Here is a 15,080-nt window from a genome sequence, read left to right on the forward strand (position 1 = left end):
TTTAAAATTCTTTTTAAAATCCTGATATCTCCTTGAAATGTTTCTTTCTACAGTTTCTTGTGTGAGATGTCATTCATTATTCATGATAGGATCAGAGTTGACGCCGGGGTGTGTGTGTGAAAAAAGTAGAATTTCTGTAAAACAATGTTTCACATTTTAAATGGTCACTTCCACTGATTTATTTCCCTGACATCCACTGCATATGGTCAGTACCGATATTTACCCATCTGTAGTATGAGTTGACATATTGTGATGGATGACTCCTTTTTTTCTGCCTGGAAAAGGCAATCAAGAAATGACCAAAATGGCAAAAAATCGAAACAAACACCGCCTAAATATTTTCTTACATGTTTGCTCCTTTTTGTTAAAACATCACTGATTCTGATATAGTTATTTATACCTTAAGAGTCTTTTCTTCCTCAGTAACAACTCCCACATATGGAGAGACGGTGCATTCACTGAAAAGACAGAAGATTGGAATTTCTGTGGTCAACTGGTCATGTTGAAAATTGGTAGTACCATCGAATCAGTTCACTTATTATTCTTCTGCTCTCCTGCAAGGGTTCTTTTATCTTTGATCCTGCAAACAGTGAGCAGAGCTAGACTGTGGTCTTCTACCCGCAGTATGAAAACACGGCTTCCTTTTTACCAGCTGCTTCTGCTGACAGGGTTGAAAGAAGAAAGTTATCAGTTTTTTAAATGAATTTTTTATGGGAAGTGAAAGGAAGCAAATGATCAAAGAGGGCGAGTAATAAAAGATTGGATCAAACTTGGAAGTTTTATCAAGAAAGGTGGAGGCTCGTTGCTCAGCCGGGAACTGCGGGTGTTAGTCGGCGTCCTTGCTGTGCCTTTCCAAAAAAAAAAAACACTCTAGCAAATAAAAGAGGAATATTAAAATTTTCAACAGATTTTTCTGGTTTAAAAACCTTAACCTGGACTAAGTGCGCATCAACTTGTGTGGTCTGAAATAATGAAACCTACCTTATCCATTTTTTGCAGAAAACCCCAACAAGGACAAGATGAAGGCGCGCGAAAAGAAGAAGGTGAAAGAACGAGAGAAGGAGAAGAAAAAGCACAAAGTGATGAATGAGATCAAGAGAGAGAACGGCGAAGTCAAGCAGCCGATTAAAGGTTGGTGGAAACACTCATGCATACCAAATGATGAGCGGGAGGGAAACAAATCTCGTCTGTTTAAGCTGCAGTTGGTGAAAGTGGTATTTTAAGATGTCCAACTGGAAATGCCCCCGAACCAATTTAAGTTATATTTACAATAAATATTTTCTAATCAAAGTAATTATCAGGGAAATTTAATTGTTAAATCATAGCCTAAACGACAGAAAGTAGCACAAAACTTTGACATAACATTCAAAAATGAAAATGTTTGTAATGTCAGACATCGGAATGAATGTGCTCCATATTTCAAACTCTTTCTTCCACAAGATGGTGTGCAGTTAATCATTAGTGGAAGATTAATGTTCAGAGGTTATAAAAACTCCTAATACGGTGCTGTAAAAATCTAAACGTTTTACTGTAATGGGGCTGGCAGCAGGAAGCTCAAGGTGTGACGATAGAATCTGTGACATTAGGTTGACCTTTGGGGCGGGCTTCCTGCCATGTGATGAAACGGAGCTCATGATTTATTTAGTTGGACCATCTGACTTTCTGTGAGTTTCTGCACTCTGATTTTAAAGCTGTGACACGCCTCTGTAAATACTCCTTTTTGGCTATTGGCCACTTTTGCTTATGGTTCATAAATTAGTTTTTTCTCCTACTCTTTGTCTCGCAAACGCATTAATATCCTCTGAAAGGTTTTGTATTTTGCCAACAACAAACTTAAATTCATTTTGATTTAATTTAATAAAAAAATCATAAGCTGATGTAAAACAGTGAAGCTAAAGGAAAACGGCAAAACGAGAGCCGTTGAAATTTGCTGAAGTACACAACTCTTGGATTTTCCCCCTTTACAACCTGCTACAGGTGAATCAGTGCCTTACAGCATTACTAAAATTTATTCCGATAATTCAAAAGTTCAAAAAGTGAAGCTCGGATTCATTACACAACGAGTGATGTCTTTCATAGGTTTATTTCTGTTCATTTTTATGATTAAATAGGCTAAACAGAAAAAATAATTTAACATAGGAAAGGCACAGTTAAGTGGTCATAAGGAGTATCGCTGCAGTCACCCTCACCAAGGAGGGCAAGCTGGAAATGTTAGTTGGATTTTCAAAAAGGGCTGTGTGCAAGCACATAAGTGGAAAGTTGAGTGGAAGGAAGAAGTAGAGAAAAAAGATTTCTCAAGCAACAACAAGAACTATTTCTTACTGGCCCTAGTTTTCGAAGAAACTATTTTGTTGTTCTTGTAGCCAGAAGCTAGAAAAAAATTTACTGAAATAAATGCTTGAAATACATCATTTTGATGTATATATCATATAATTGTCAGAATAACTGAGCAGAATTACTCAAATAAATAAGTTGATGATATTCTAATATGCACGTGTTGTCACAGTAGGTTTTATGTTTGGTATCAGATGATTGAATGTAAATGCATGCCACACTTTTAAGTTAGTTTTTTTTGGCACAAAGCTTCGACAACCATGTATCCCTGTCGAAGGCTAAACTCAGGATAGATTTATTTATTAATATATTGTTGCTCACTACCCAGCCAACTTGTATTTTATTAGTATCATAATATAGCATTAAAATATTTTCTTTTTTTTTGTTTTCCCAGTCGTGAAAAACATAAGTTGAGTGAAGCTTACAAGGTTAAATCGGCATCACACAGGCGTGTAGATCTCAATGAATACCGGCTTTATTCCCATTGATTTGATTTGTTCTGAAACTACAGTTGGACTGGCAGTCTTCCATAGCATTAGGCCATGGCCGCGCTGTGACATTTCAAGGACTTAGCGGCACTTTAACCACACACCATGACCACTGGCTGCAGAGGGAAATTACATTGAGATTATCTGTAATATGTCACTCTTCCTGCTCTCTGGAGAGAGGAAGTGCAGCCTCGTAATGTTGATTCATCTTCTCATTACTTATGAAGACTTGGGAGATGACTGGTCTAGCGAGAGACCGAGAGTAAGAGTGAGCGCTAATCCTGCAGTCACCCTGCACAGGAGTCTGGTATTTAATCATGTGTGTTTTGGTTAATAGGGACGCTGAAATCCACCGTGAGATTTTGAATCTTTTGAAGGGACCAGAGCAGGAAAGTACTGTGGTGTTAAATCAGAGTATTCAACCTGCAAATGCCGCAAGTGGCATAGAGACTGTGAGGAGAAAGTTAGAAATCTAATCAGCGAAAGAGTGTTAAGTTTACAATTGACACAGAGAGAGAAGGAGAGAGCGAGAGCAAGCGAGGCAGCCAGTGGAGGAAAGGATGGAGAATCAATAAGCAGCAAACGACCACTCTGACAGTAAGTCTTTTTTACTGCCGCTGAGGTTGTTTGTGGGTCTGTGTGTGGATTTGACTGCAAACTTATCTGACCTTAAACAGATCAGGACTGTTCAGCCGAGTGGCACAAGGAATTTTAGTTATTCATTAGACTTGCTTTTACTTTAAAGCAGGCAGTAGAGGGGTAACAGAAAGAGATTTCCTGTCAGGACTAGCTCCGCTGGTTTTATTACGGCAGTCATAACACTGAGGGTTGCAGTGAATTAACTGATGGAGTGGTCGTTTATTAAAAATGGCTTTTCAGTCTGTATTTAGTTTCAGTGTCAGTCTTTTAGAGCTGTCTGATTAACCTGCACAAGTATTTTAACTAGATTTAAATAATAGTGATGGAATCTTCAGTTTATTTGCCCTGTCCATTGATCGGCGTATTAATGATTAAAAATCAGATTTCATTTCTTGGATATTATTAAATGCATTAAAACACAAGTGTTCCCTTTTTTTTTTTGTTCTATAATTGCACTGATTCCTATTTTCTTTTGAGAACTGTAACATAAGAAGATACAGGAACAGCATTTAAAACATTTAGCCAGCTTCCTGCTGTATTAAAAATAATCCGAACTAAAGTGACATGATTAAAGAGTGTTAGCATAATCTGGTAGCTTTAGATACAGTGTGTTATCTGGCCAAACAGGTTAAAAACTGGTGTTATTTTGATCAGTGCCCAATATTTTCTGGACCCTTTTTAGTTTTTTATAGATTTTTTGACGCATAATAATTTTTTTTTCTGAAATTCAAAATCACTGCTTTATGTCAAGCGACCTTTTTGCTTCTACACTGTGTGTTTGTACACTTTGGAGACATTCGAAATCAGAACGGAAAGGTTAGACCTCAGAACCCAAAACCTGAATTGATATCAGCCTGATGAGTAAATAATAGTGTTCTTTGAATTTTTCAGTCTGTCAGACAATGAAAAGCCATGTGAAAATATTACACAGCATATTATGACTTGGCTGAGGATTAGAAATGTATAAGCCTAAGTATGTGAGTGATCCTAATTAGCCCAAATAATCAGAAATGTATAATTATGTAACGACTGTGAAGGCCTACTTCTCTTCTGTGTGAAATTATTTGGTTGTTCCATGGAGTTTTTCTTTCGTTTTCCCATGTTTTGTTTGAGACAGCCTCCGCAAAGGGTTAACCTGTTTAAGGGTCGTCCTATTAATATTGATCATACATGTGTCATAATTAATGGAGGACTACCCACCAGCTTGTGTACTTTTGTCACATACAATCCTTCACCATGAAGTTAGGGGAGTGTAAACAGAAACTGAAAAAGTAATGGTAAACAAATAACGTAACGACACAAGCCACTTTATGTTTATTGTAAGAAATATGAGGACATGGAATATTAGTTAAAGCACAACCAGACCAGAGGTTAGAGGTCAGCGTCTTCATTTTTTTTTGAGTAAAGAAATATTTTTGCTACTCTGCCGACAGACAGGCAGACTTTGGGAGGCGACTCTTTCTTATTTTGGGTTGTGGGACAAACACACGCCGCACTTTTCAGACTTTTATTCTTTAGAAGATGAAACAACTGAGGCTAAATTTCTTTACACATAAAATGAAATGCACTGAAGCTTGTGGTAGCAAAAAAATAAGATTAAAAAAAAAGAAGCTGTAAAGCGGTTATTAAATTTAGTCCTGGAAAATAATAACAGAAATCTCCACCAGACTGATTATGATCCATGCATTTTTGTCAATATCTGGCTGGTGTGATGAAGGTTGATATTTGGGAACAGAAGTATTACTGTTTGTGTCCATATTTAGTTTGAGTTAGGGGGGAGGGGTGATTTGTGTGTTAAAGAGCTTTTGGATTAGTAGCTCTAGTATTGTACTCTAAATACCCCGTCTCTCTGCTGCTCTCTTTAATACCGTCTGTCCCTCTGCTGTTTCATATTCTGCATCCCCTTCCTCCCTCGTCTCGTGCTCCAACAGCGTCGCTCACACACATGCGGTATATGCAGACAGATAAAAATGAGAGTAAGGAATAATCATCATCAGAGTCTAGAAGATTCAACCTGGTAATTGTTTCCCTCGCACATGCAGTCACAAACAGCGCCGAGCAGAAGTTTCCACGTTCCAATTTGTCTCGCTTCTGGGATTTAAGGAGATGAACCGTGGTGCAGTTTGTTTGTTTTTTTTATCTCTCTTCAGATATTGACTAAACTGTTTCCTGACTTAGTCGGAGCTGCTTTTCTCGAGGGATTCTGTTTCAATTTATTTAGTATGTACACCACGGGAAGAGGCATGTCAGCTGGGGAGAGCGATGACTCATCTGTCTGCTCTTGTTTCAAAATAGTTAGTGCTCATTTCTGTCAGTGTTCTCCTTTTAAATGCTTGTTTAAAGTAGTCGTCTTGTTTGGATTGTTAAAGGCTCAATGTGGATGTTTTGATGTCTTCTACTATCATTTGTTATTTTCCACGGTATTCCGAGATCAGAAAGCGAGAGAAATTATTTGAATGCAGCGCTTTGCTTTAAAATAATTCTTGAACTTGCTTATTGATATTTGAGAACTAAAGTTCGATCTCCCTGTCTTTCTGTCGGCCCCGTCCAGAAGAAAAAGAGAAAGCGAAGATCAAGTTGGAGGAGCTGCAAATCAAAAAAGCGAAGAAGAAAAAGAAGAAGAAACACAAAGACGGGGAGAAGCACAAGAGAGTGAAGATGTACCACCGCTCCTGCCAAACCATCTGCGCCGGCCTGCTTCTCCTACCACCTCCTCCCTCCTCATCCGCCAACTCCTTCTCCTCCTCTGAGCAAACAAACAACTCTTCTGCATCGCCCTTCAAGTCTCCTCCACCCGTTTACCTGACGTCCAACAACAAAAACTCCAATCTCAGACCCTCTTCTCCTCCTCCTGCCTCCAAGTCGCTCTTCAACTCCTCCAACTCAAAGCTCCCCTTTTCTACAAAACACAACTCGCAGAGCATCCATCCTGGAATGGCAGGCCTCGAGTTTGCGCCCTACATTTACATCGAAAACCAGCCGAATGGAGGAGGTCTGGTAGCTCATGCGTATGCATCTCAGCTCTCCTCTCTCTCTGTGGACCAGAGGCAGAGATTTGCCCAGGAGTTTGTCACGTTATCGTTCAGCGAGGACAAGTCCAAGGTAAAGTGCTTCTGAGAAATAAATAACCTTTCAAGTTGCTTCTTTTTTTTTTTTTTTTTTTTTAAAGCGCTTTTAATGTTGCACGTTTCATTCTAGAAACCTAATCTGTCGTTTCCGAATCACATTCCAGATTCTTCCTTTGTTTTGTTGCAGGCAGCTCATTACGTCATGGGGATTGTTCACGGAGAAGCCAAGAACCTTCCCGACTTCTTGGATTACTTTTCAACCAAGTTCCCATCGGCTCCTGTCAAAATGGAAATACTCGGAAAGAAGGACATAGAAACAACCACTATGGCTAATTTCTACTCTCAGGTAGGTTGAACTCAATCGCAGAGACAATGGAGAACAAACTGCTAAAATAAAAGGACCGACACACAAATGGTTTCACATTCTGTCACGTTCAGACACAATGTTTTTGTTGACAAAGAGGCAATAATTTTTTTTATTTTTTACCCCTACAGGGGGTCTTTTTGTGGGCTCTAGTGTCCCTTATATGACAGTAGGCTGACAGGAAACGGGGAAGGAGAGGGGGGAAGACATGCGGCAAATATGGTCGGGTCCGGGAGTCGAACCCGCGACGGCCGCGTCGAGGACTCAAGGCCTCCAAATACGGGTCGCGCTAACCGCTACGCCACCACGGCACGCCCAAAGAGGCAATAACTTTGAAGTGGAATGAAAATTTTCTTTGCAAATAGAATAACCTTTTTTTTTTAATTATAGCTAGAGCATTAACTTTTTAAATCTTCTAACAAAATATTTAAAACCACACATCAGTTTCATTTCACTTCACAGTTATGCACTACTTTTTTGCAGTGTATTGCAAAATATCTTTGTAAAATACACAAAGCTTTGTGGTTAATATTTGACAAAACATGAGAAGACTCAAGGTGTGTTTTGCTTAATATGTGCAGAAGAACAGGCATGCACAGTTTTGCTTAATTCTTTCTGTAGCTGGAGAGAAAATCTTTGTTTAGAAAACAGTCAAGCAGTGTAGGTCCTACTTAGACAAAGATCACTTGCAGCAGAAATAAACAGAGTAGCGAATGCCAACACAGCATTTTAGACTTTAAACTGTCTCACATTATGCAGGCACAGGAAGAGGCGGAGGCCTGCAAATTGAAGCTTGTCGTTTTCTGTCGTACAAGGAGAGACCGAGACACATTCACACCTGCACCGACCTGTTGATGTCTATTTACTCTGTAGCGAGTCGAGTTGCATGTTGCGGTCTGAAGCAGGGAAGATGTCGTTGCAAGTGAAAATGGTCTTGGCTGGTGAAGTTAGAACATGCTTTGAAGAGTTTTCACAGAGATATTTTATGAGCAGAATTCGTTGGTTTGTGGTTTCCCTCTCGAGGCACAAGATGTGAACCTAAGATACCGAGTAGTTTAAGCTGTGATCAGTGTTGTACAGATTATTGGTATTATAATGACAGGATACAGTCATTATGCTGTATAATTGAACATTTTAACTTCAATTAAAGTTGAAGTTAATATGTTATGGAGCAAATTGTCCGTGATTTATTTGTTAAGTATGCTTTTTGTATTTTGAAATAGCCTGTCTGCCATGCAGTGATTTCTTTTAGAAGATAAATATTTGAGCAGGGCTCTTTTGGTGCAAGTTCTCTATGATTCTCTCTATTGGTTTGTGGAAATGCATCAATCAGAATTTTGTGGCCGATATTTGATCAGTTTTTTTTTTCTTTCTTTACCTTAGATGTTGTTTTTTTTAATGATTCTGTAATCTCTTCAATGTTAGTAATACACAAAGCTTTAAACGTAGCATTCAAAATAATATTTCTATCTTTGCTGCTATGAAAAAACAAGCAATTACAAATAACTAGAGTTGGCATTTTAAGCAGTAATTCTTCTAATATTAGCTGTTAGCATGGGCAGCGTTCCTAAAACTGTTCGTAACTTTCTGTTCGGTTCTCTAGAGAACGTAAAATGTTGCCTAAAGGCTGCAAATATTCTTAATTTCCAGGCAAAGGTTGAAAACTCAAAAGGTTAAAATGCTTAACTGTCTTCCATTCAGTATTCCTACATCCTGAATGAACAGGAAAAATTAGAAACGTCTCAAAAAGGGCCTCTAAGCACTACATCTAGCCACATAGTTACTCTATATGCATATTGCCTCAGAAACGTTCAAGTGATTAATAAATGAATGAATAAATTTGTTTAACTGCTGAGTGCTTGATAGAGTTGTATGGTTGTGGTTCTAAGCATCTGGTTAAAGCATCTGCCTCCATCTGTTCAGCATTATTAACATGTTTGGTGTTCATGCTGGAAATCTGATCTTCATCTTTTTAAAACTGAACAGTAATAATGTGAAAACTTTTATACAATAGACATTTGGGCACAGTTTTTATGTCAGAGCTATCAAAATACAATTTAAATGAGAACTGAAAACCTTTTCTCTTGCTGTCTGACCTTAAATAGCTTTACTGATTTAGGTAAATTATTATTATTATTATTAAACAGAAAGAGGCTTTTTATCCAGTGTATATAAATACCCGCTTTCATCTGTGCCTTTCTAAAGAAATTAAATTCAAAAGTAACAAATGGTCATTTCATAAAAACGTTGAAAGAAAGAAGAAAATACAAGTGATGGTAGAAAATGAGAAGTGGCGTTACCAGGCTGTGAGAGATGAAAGCTGTAATGCAGGTAGCAGCTGTTCACAGCATGTCAGACTGGGAGTCAAAAACCACTTTAAAAAAAAAAGAAGGTGTTTTTATCTTCGCTATTTAAAACGCTCAAGCGCTGCAGCAGCTGATAGTCTGAAACCTGGTGAGCGCAACCGTTTGAGGACAACTGGCTAAAGGGAGGAACGTGTGTGTGTGGGGGGGGAGGCTGATCTGGATGGTCTCCAGAGCCCGGTGACACAGATACACCTCTTCATTTCGACTCGTCTCAGACCTACAGTTTACTAATGAAAAGCCTTTTGTTGCCTCAGACCTCCTGAGTGGCTCAGTAGTAAGAACCTGCCTGCTCTTTTTCAGTGGAAGCGTGTGAATGCTGCAGGAGGCGTGTGAGGGGCTTTTCTCTCTACAACACTCCCTATGGGTTTACTGGAACTGAAAAAATAACCTAAAGGTTTTATAGTTTTTTTGTTGTCTTTCTTTGGAGCTTCCCTGCATTAAAAAAAAAAAGCAAAAAAACATTTGTAATCTCTGCACATTTTAAAGGAAAACCCCATCATATCCAAGTTAATTCTCTACATTTGATATAATCTAACTAAACCCCTTGTCTTGATTCTCAGTGTAATGTTCCCTGCGGGGCTAATGTCATTGTCCGCTGGTCTTGTTAATTTTTTTTTTCCTCCCTCGTACCTCTCAGCGGTGACCTTGGGATGTAGATATACAGTCTGCACATACGCACAGATGTGAGCATGCATACTGATAGCATACCCACACACACATGGATTAATGGTGTATCAGGCACATTTTTCCTCTCCCTTTCTTTCTCTTTTATTGTGTGCCTCACTCTGTTAGTCTTTCAGTGTCTCTTTTACCCCTGTGCTCCACGGTTCTGCTCAGTTGTGTAGTAGCTCTGTGTTCCAGCCATGAATGACTGCACCGCTGCCTTTTATATGGTGTGAGGGCAGAAAGGAAGAAATAAAAGGAGAAAGAGGGAGAGAGGGGAGAAAAGCAAAAGCTGTTTGTGCAGGGTTTTCACTTCGGCTTCAAGAGCTCACGGTTTATTTGCAATGTTCGAATTGTGAAAGCGGGCAGGAGCCGAAGTTAGTGCGTCGGGTGTATTTTGAATTTAGTACCTGACTGAAGCCATTTTCACTGCTGGGAAGGATTATAGAAGATTACAGCTCTCCATTTTCTCAGGGTAGGCAGACCCCAGCAGTCGATACATGATGTGCCTGTACTAAGGAGTAATTTGGTCTCTTATTCAGTCACAGGTAGCAGGAATGTTGTCACAACATCAGGTGATTAGCGAGCAGGAACACAGTGCAACCTTTATAAGGTGGGATAATCATCACCTCACATTGTACTCATGTAAGTGTGGTGCATTAAAAATGTATGTAACCAAATTGACTATCTAGCAGCTACTAATGGTAAAGCAATGACTCAGAAAACTTTCTACTGCTGCTAAAACAACATTTTACAACCATTCTAATAATGTTATGAATGACATTTTAGTCATTTTACTGTAATTTTCAAGCATCCTTTATGTCAATTATAAGTTATAAACTCCTCAACTGTTGCTCAGCCTGCCAACATTAGCTGTGTTTCCACTGGCCATACAGTTGTACGAAAATAAATTTGTTTGATGGAAACTGAAAATTCACGTCTTTTGATTAAAGTGTTTTTTTGCTGTGGTTTAGGTGGTTTTTCGGCTGGTACAAAATTTGTGTATTTCACAGAACCACAATGGAAATGCTTTTTTCTCATCACACGTCATGTGATTAACAACTGGATGCAAAAATGATGGGGAAAACAACAGGAAGTGGTAGAAGGATGATGGCGAGGCATGTTTTCTAGTGACTTATTGCATGATTAGGCTTATTCACATTTGATTTTAATTCGGGATAATATGATGATAAAGCAATACTAAGATAATGAAGTAGTAATGTTATGAGAACGCCAACACAAAAAAACCAAAACTAATTATCCTGTCTTTTTTCTAATTAAAATGATTTTTTTAAGGTGTTCTTCTTGTGCATTGCGTCTTTAGTCTGCTAATATGACTATATTTTCATAATTAAGCAAAAATTCTTGTAACCAGGCCCTAATACTCTGTCATCCAAATCACAGAAGGGATGAGTGAAATAAAAGCACTTCTTAAAATGATTTCCTGTCATGTGACATTTTTTTATTTTTTAGAAAAGAAAACAGAAGAAAATGATTAAAATCAGATCTGGTATAAAAAAAACGTTTTACTCTCAGTCCATATCGCCCGGGTCTAAGAGGACAGCACTGTTTTTGATCTAAGTGAAAATTAAAAGTATGTTCACCATTTTAAAAAAAAAATAGCTTTACAGGCAAAACAATAAGTCGTTTATTTTCTTAAGTGTTACATCACTGTTTGTGTCTATTTAAGGTCTTACGTTCATCTGTTTCACTTTGAAGATAGCCAGGGGAGAGATTATGATCCAAAAGTGTGTCCAGTTGTGTCTGAGGCCCCCAGTCAGCAGCCTGAAGCTTTGTTGTGACGCAGGCACAGTAATGGACTAATAGACTTAGCAGTCAAGAGACTGGCCAGACCTAATGACTGAGACAGAGAGACGCTGAGATCCGAGGATGAGGGAGACGCAGGCAGACACAGAGGTTCCTGAAAGGTCAGCTAGAGTAGTGAGACGATGGCTTAGCGTAAATTCAGCCAGGATGAGTTGATTAAAGGCGAGGGAAGTTGGTGCAGAATTAACAAGCAGAAGAACAGTTTAGCTTTCCAGCAGGGATCAGAGATTTATGAAGGAAATGTAAGGAGGGGCTGATGGAGAGACGAGACCGAGACAATAGAGAAAATGAGACAAGTCGAATGCAGAGTAGACGGTGTCTTAGCGCGCACGTAAACAGAGGCGATGAACCGCAAAATCTCGTTGATAACTACTCAAGAGGAAGTCTGCTGCATTTCCCTTTTCCTTCTGTTTTCCTTCTCTTAATATAGACCCAAGCTGCGAGCAGCGAGCCAACCGCAGACTGTAAAACGCGTCTGTTTATTTGAGGCCCGGATAGTGTTTCCTAATGCCGCTCTTTGCAATCGACACGGGGGTTATTCAGCTGTTAAATTATGCACATGTAAACACACAAACACAGATAAATAGATGCTCGTGAGCGGGGCTAATTAAAACCAGGCACACAGATAAATGCATCCACTCACAAATGCACACTGTGACCCTGCGGAAGTCAGTTGTGGATGTTATGATGAATCCATGTGTGCACAAACATATGTGGGTCATTGACTCAGTGGCACTTTTTAAAGTTGTGGGGGTAGGTGGGTGGGTGGATGGGTGGGAATCTTCCAAGCCTTTGGCATACATCGTCTTCAATGTTGGGACACAGATCTAATGAAGTGGGAGAAGCACAACATGTAGTCATATTGCTTTTTGCCTCTCAAACAGAATGAGTCAGATAGTTTTATATTTAGCTTGTTTATAAATTACAGACACCATTGGGTCCGTTGGTTAACAGTGATGTGGAAAACACATGCAGCGTGGAGGCTACATGTACTCAATGCTCTTTTGGATCCGCTTCTAAGTAGCTTTAGTTTGGGATCCGGCACCCTGCCCAGAGATGCTCCTGGCAGCTGTCAAGCACTTTCTCCTCAAGTGTTTCTCTAGGTTATACTTTATACTTTTATTACCCATCCTTCATTTGCCATTTCTTTAAAAAAAATTTTTTCTGTTTTTAACCAAACCTGACATGATTTGCATCCTCTGAGATGTTCAAAGTTTGGGCTATTGTTGGTCATTCGGTTTGTTCACTAATTGCAATCAACAAACCTCTCTGAGGCTTTCAGAGAACAGCTGGATTTAAACTGAGATTAAGGATGTTTCCTGAAAATCCCAAAATTGCAACATTTGTTACACTTTTCAGCCAGTGTGGTTCGAAAAACTTGTTCACTCCTTCACCTGTGGTGGCGCTGCACCAAGAACCACTGAAGGAACAAACACGAAAACCTCCGAAGAAGACCCTGAGTTCAACTTCTTTCTTCATGAAATGTAAACAATAATAGAGTGGCATCAAATTTCTCTTTTGTTTTTGGTAAAAGACCACAAGCCATTTCCTTTGCCAGTGCTAGATTCAAGCATTTGTTTTGGTTGTATTTACCCAGAATGCCCTGAAATATAGTCAACCTCCTGCTTTTTGACCGGTCTCTGATCTGTTTGCATCCACATCATGCATTCGACCCGCACCAGGAAACTGAACAGAGACCTTGAGTTCGTTTATTGGTCTGCATCAGAGTCGGTGTGCCAAGCAGTGACATCCATACAGTTACCAAATAATAAAATAAGAGTTTTTATCATATTTTCTATTGTTAACACAATAGTACCACAAAATATCATGATAAAATTCAAATTGCATATCCCCAGTCCCATAGGTCATTTAATAAGCAATTAGTTGACCCATATGGCCCATAAGATGTCCAGGATCTTATTTAGGGGCACCAAAGCAAAAAGAGGACATCAAATAATGCCTCACTTTACAGAATATTTTTTTTCTTAAAACAAGAATACAAAATGCAATTAGCTTGTGGTTATAAAGTGACAAAATCTTGAAAAGATCAAGGAGATTTTGTTTTTTCAAGGCTCTTTATGTATTTCGATTCTTTTTCCTTTTTGTCCATGTTCTGTCTGCACTCACTGTGCTGTGGTGATGTCACCCTCCAGCCTCTCTCTCTCTCTTTCCTCCCCACTTCCCTCCACCTGTTTCTTCCTCTCCCGGGTATCCGGACTCCTCTCCACCTCCATCTCTGCCTCGTTGTCAAGTGGTGACTCACTGAAGGCGCGCAGCCAAGGATTTGGCTAGCCTGGACACACACACACACGCACTCACTCCACCCGCATCCAAAATAAGCCAAGAGTACAGCGTGCAGGCCACATGCTGCACGTACTGCACTGGCACGCACACACAGAGGGACTGTTGAGGGGCCAAACCCGTGAGAGACGGGTAGATGCACTGTCACACACGCGCAATGCTCCGTCAGCCAAGTGAAAAGCCCCAAACCTTCTGAGTCACATCAGTGGAGCAGAAACGGAAAAGTAAATCCGCCGGCACTCACACATACAGTGTCTATTCTGACACCCAGTAATGATTTTACAGCTTCCATGTAGATTTGTTTCTCTCCAGTTCAGACTTTACTGCATCCGGTGTTTGTTCCCCTGAAACTCACAGGAATAAAGAATAAACATTGCTCGTGGTTTGGTAGCTCTAGAAACATTGTATTTAGCTGTAGATCAGTTTTGTGTGAGAATCTCTTGAAAAATTAGCATTTAAAGGGGGAAAAAAACCCATCTCTCTTCTATTGAAAGACAAATATGTACTGCAATTTGATTTGAATTTGAATTTATACTCATAATTGTATTTTTAATACATTTACGGTTTTTGTTATAGGATTTCACCACTTGCTTCCACCCTAAAAAACAAAGTCAAATCTTGAACATGTCTGCTTCTTCCTCCTAAATCAGGTGAAGAGAACTTACAGCCACGGTACGTACAGAGCCGGAGCGATGAGACAGATCAGTCTGGTGGGAGCCGTGGATGAAGAGGTCGGGGATTATTTCCCAGAGTTCCTCAGCTTGCTGGAGGAGTCCCCCTTCCTGAAGGTGAGGCTGCTGCAGCAGACGCGTGGCAGTGATCCAAAACAGGAGCTCAGCAGACAAATGGATTGAGCTTTGAAAAGTGACAGAAGGATTGAGACCGGCTCAAAACATTTAGAAGGTTTTTATCTTGGACTGCATCAGTGGACTTAAACCTTGTGATAGATTAAAACCTTTAAGTGGATGAGAGTCACACTTGATTTTGTTTAATTATACACTTCTGATGAAGAATTATTCTAGATGTAACC

General features: G+C 39.5%; 1 protein-coding gene across 1 annotated transcript in view; it reads left to right on the forward strand.

The window, feature by feature from the left end:
• LOC114161139 (round spermatid basic protein 1-like) overlaps positions 1-15,080 on the forward strand; it is a 32,625-nt gene that overhangs the window by 5,993 nt on the left and 11,552 nt on the right. The window contains exons 2-5 of the mRNA XM_028044251.1: positions 1,000-1,131; positions 6,013-6,563; positions 6,717-6,875; positions 14,701-14,838. Of these exons, the coding sequence (XP_027900052.1) occupies positions 1,000-1,131; positions 6,013-6,563; positions 6,717-6,875; positions 14,701-14,838 (980 nt within the window). The remainder of the gene's footprint in view (positions 1-999; positions 1,132-6,012; positions 6,564-6,716; positions 6,876-14,700; positions 14,839-15,080) is intronic.

Source organism: Xiphophorus couchianus, chromosome 17 (genome assembly GCF_001444195.1).
Source record: "Xiphophorus couchianus chromosome 17, X_couchianus-1.0, whole genome shotgun sequence".
NCBI classification, from domain to species: Eukaryota; Metazoa; Chordata; class Actinopteri; order Cyprinodontiformes; family Poeciliidae; genus Xiphophorus; species Xiphophorus couchianus.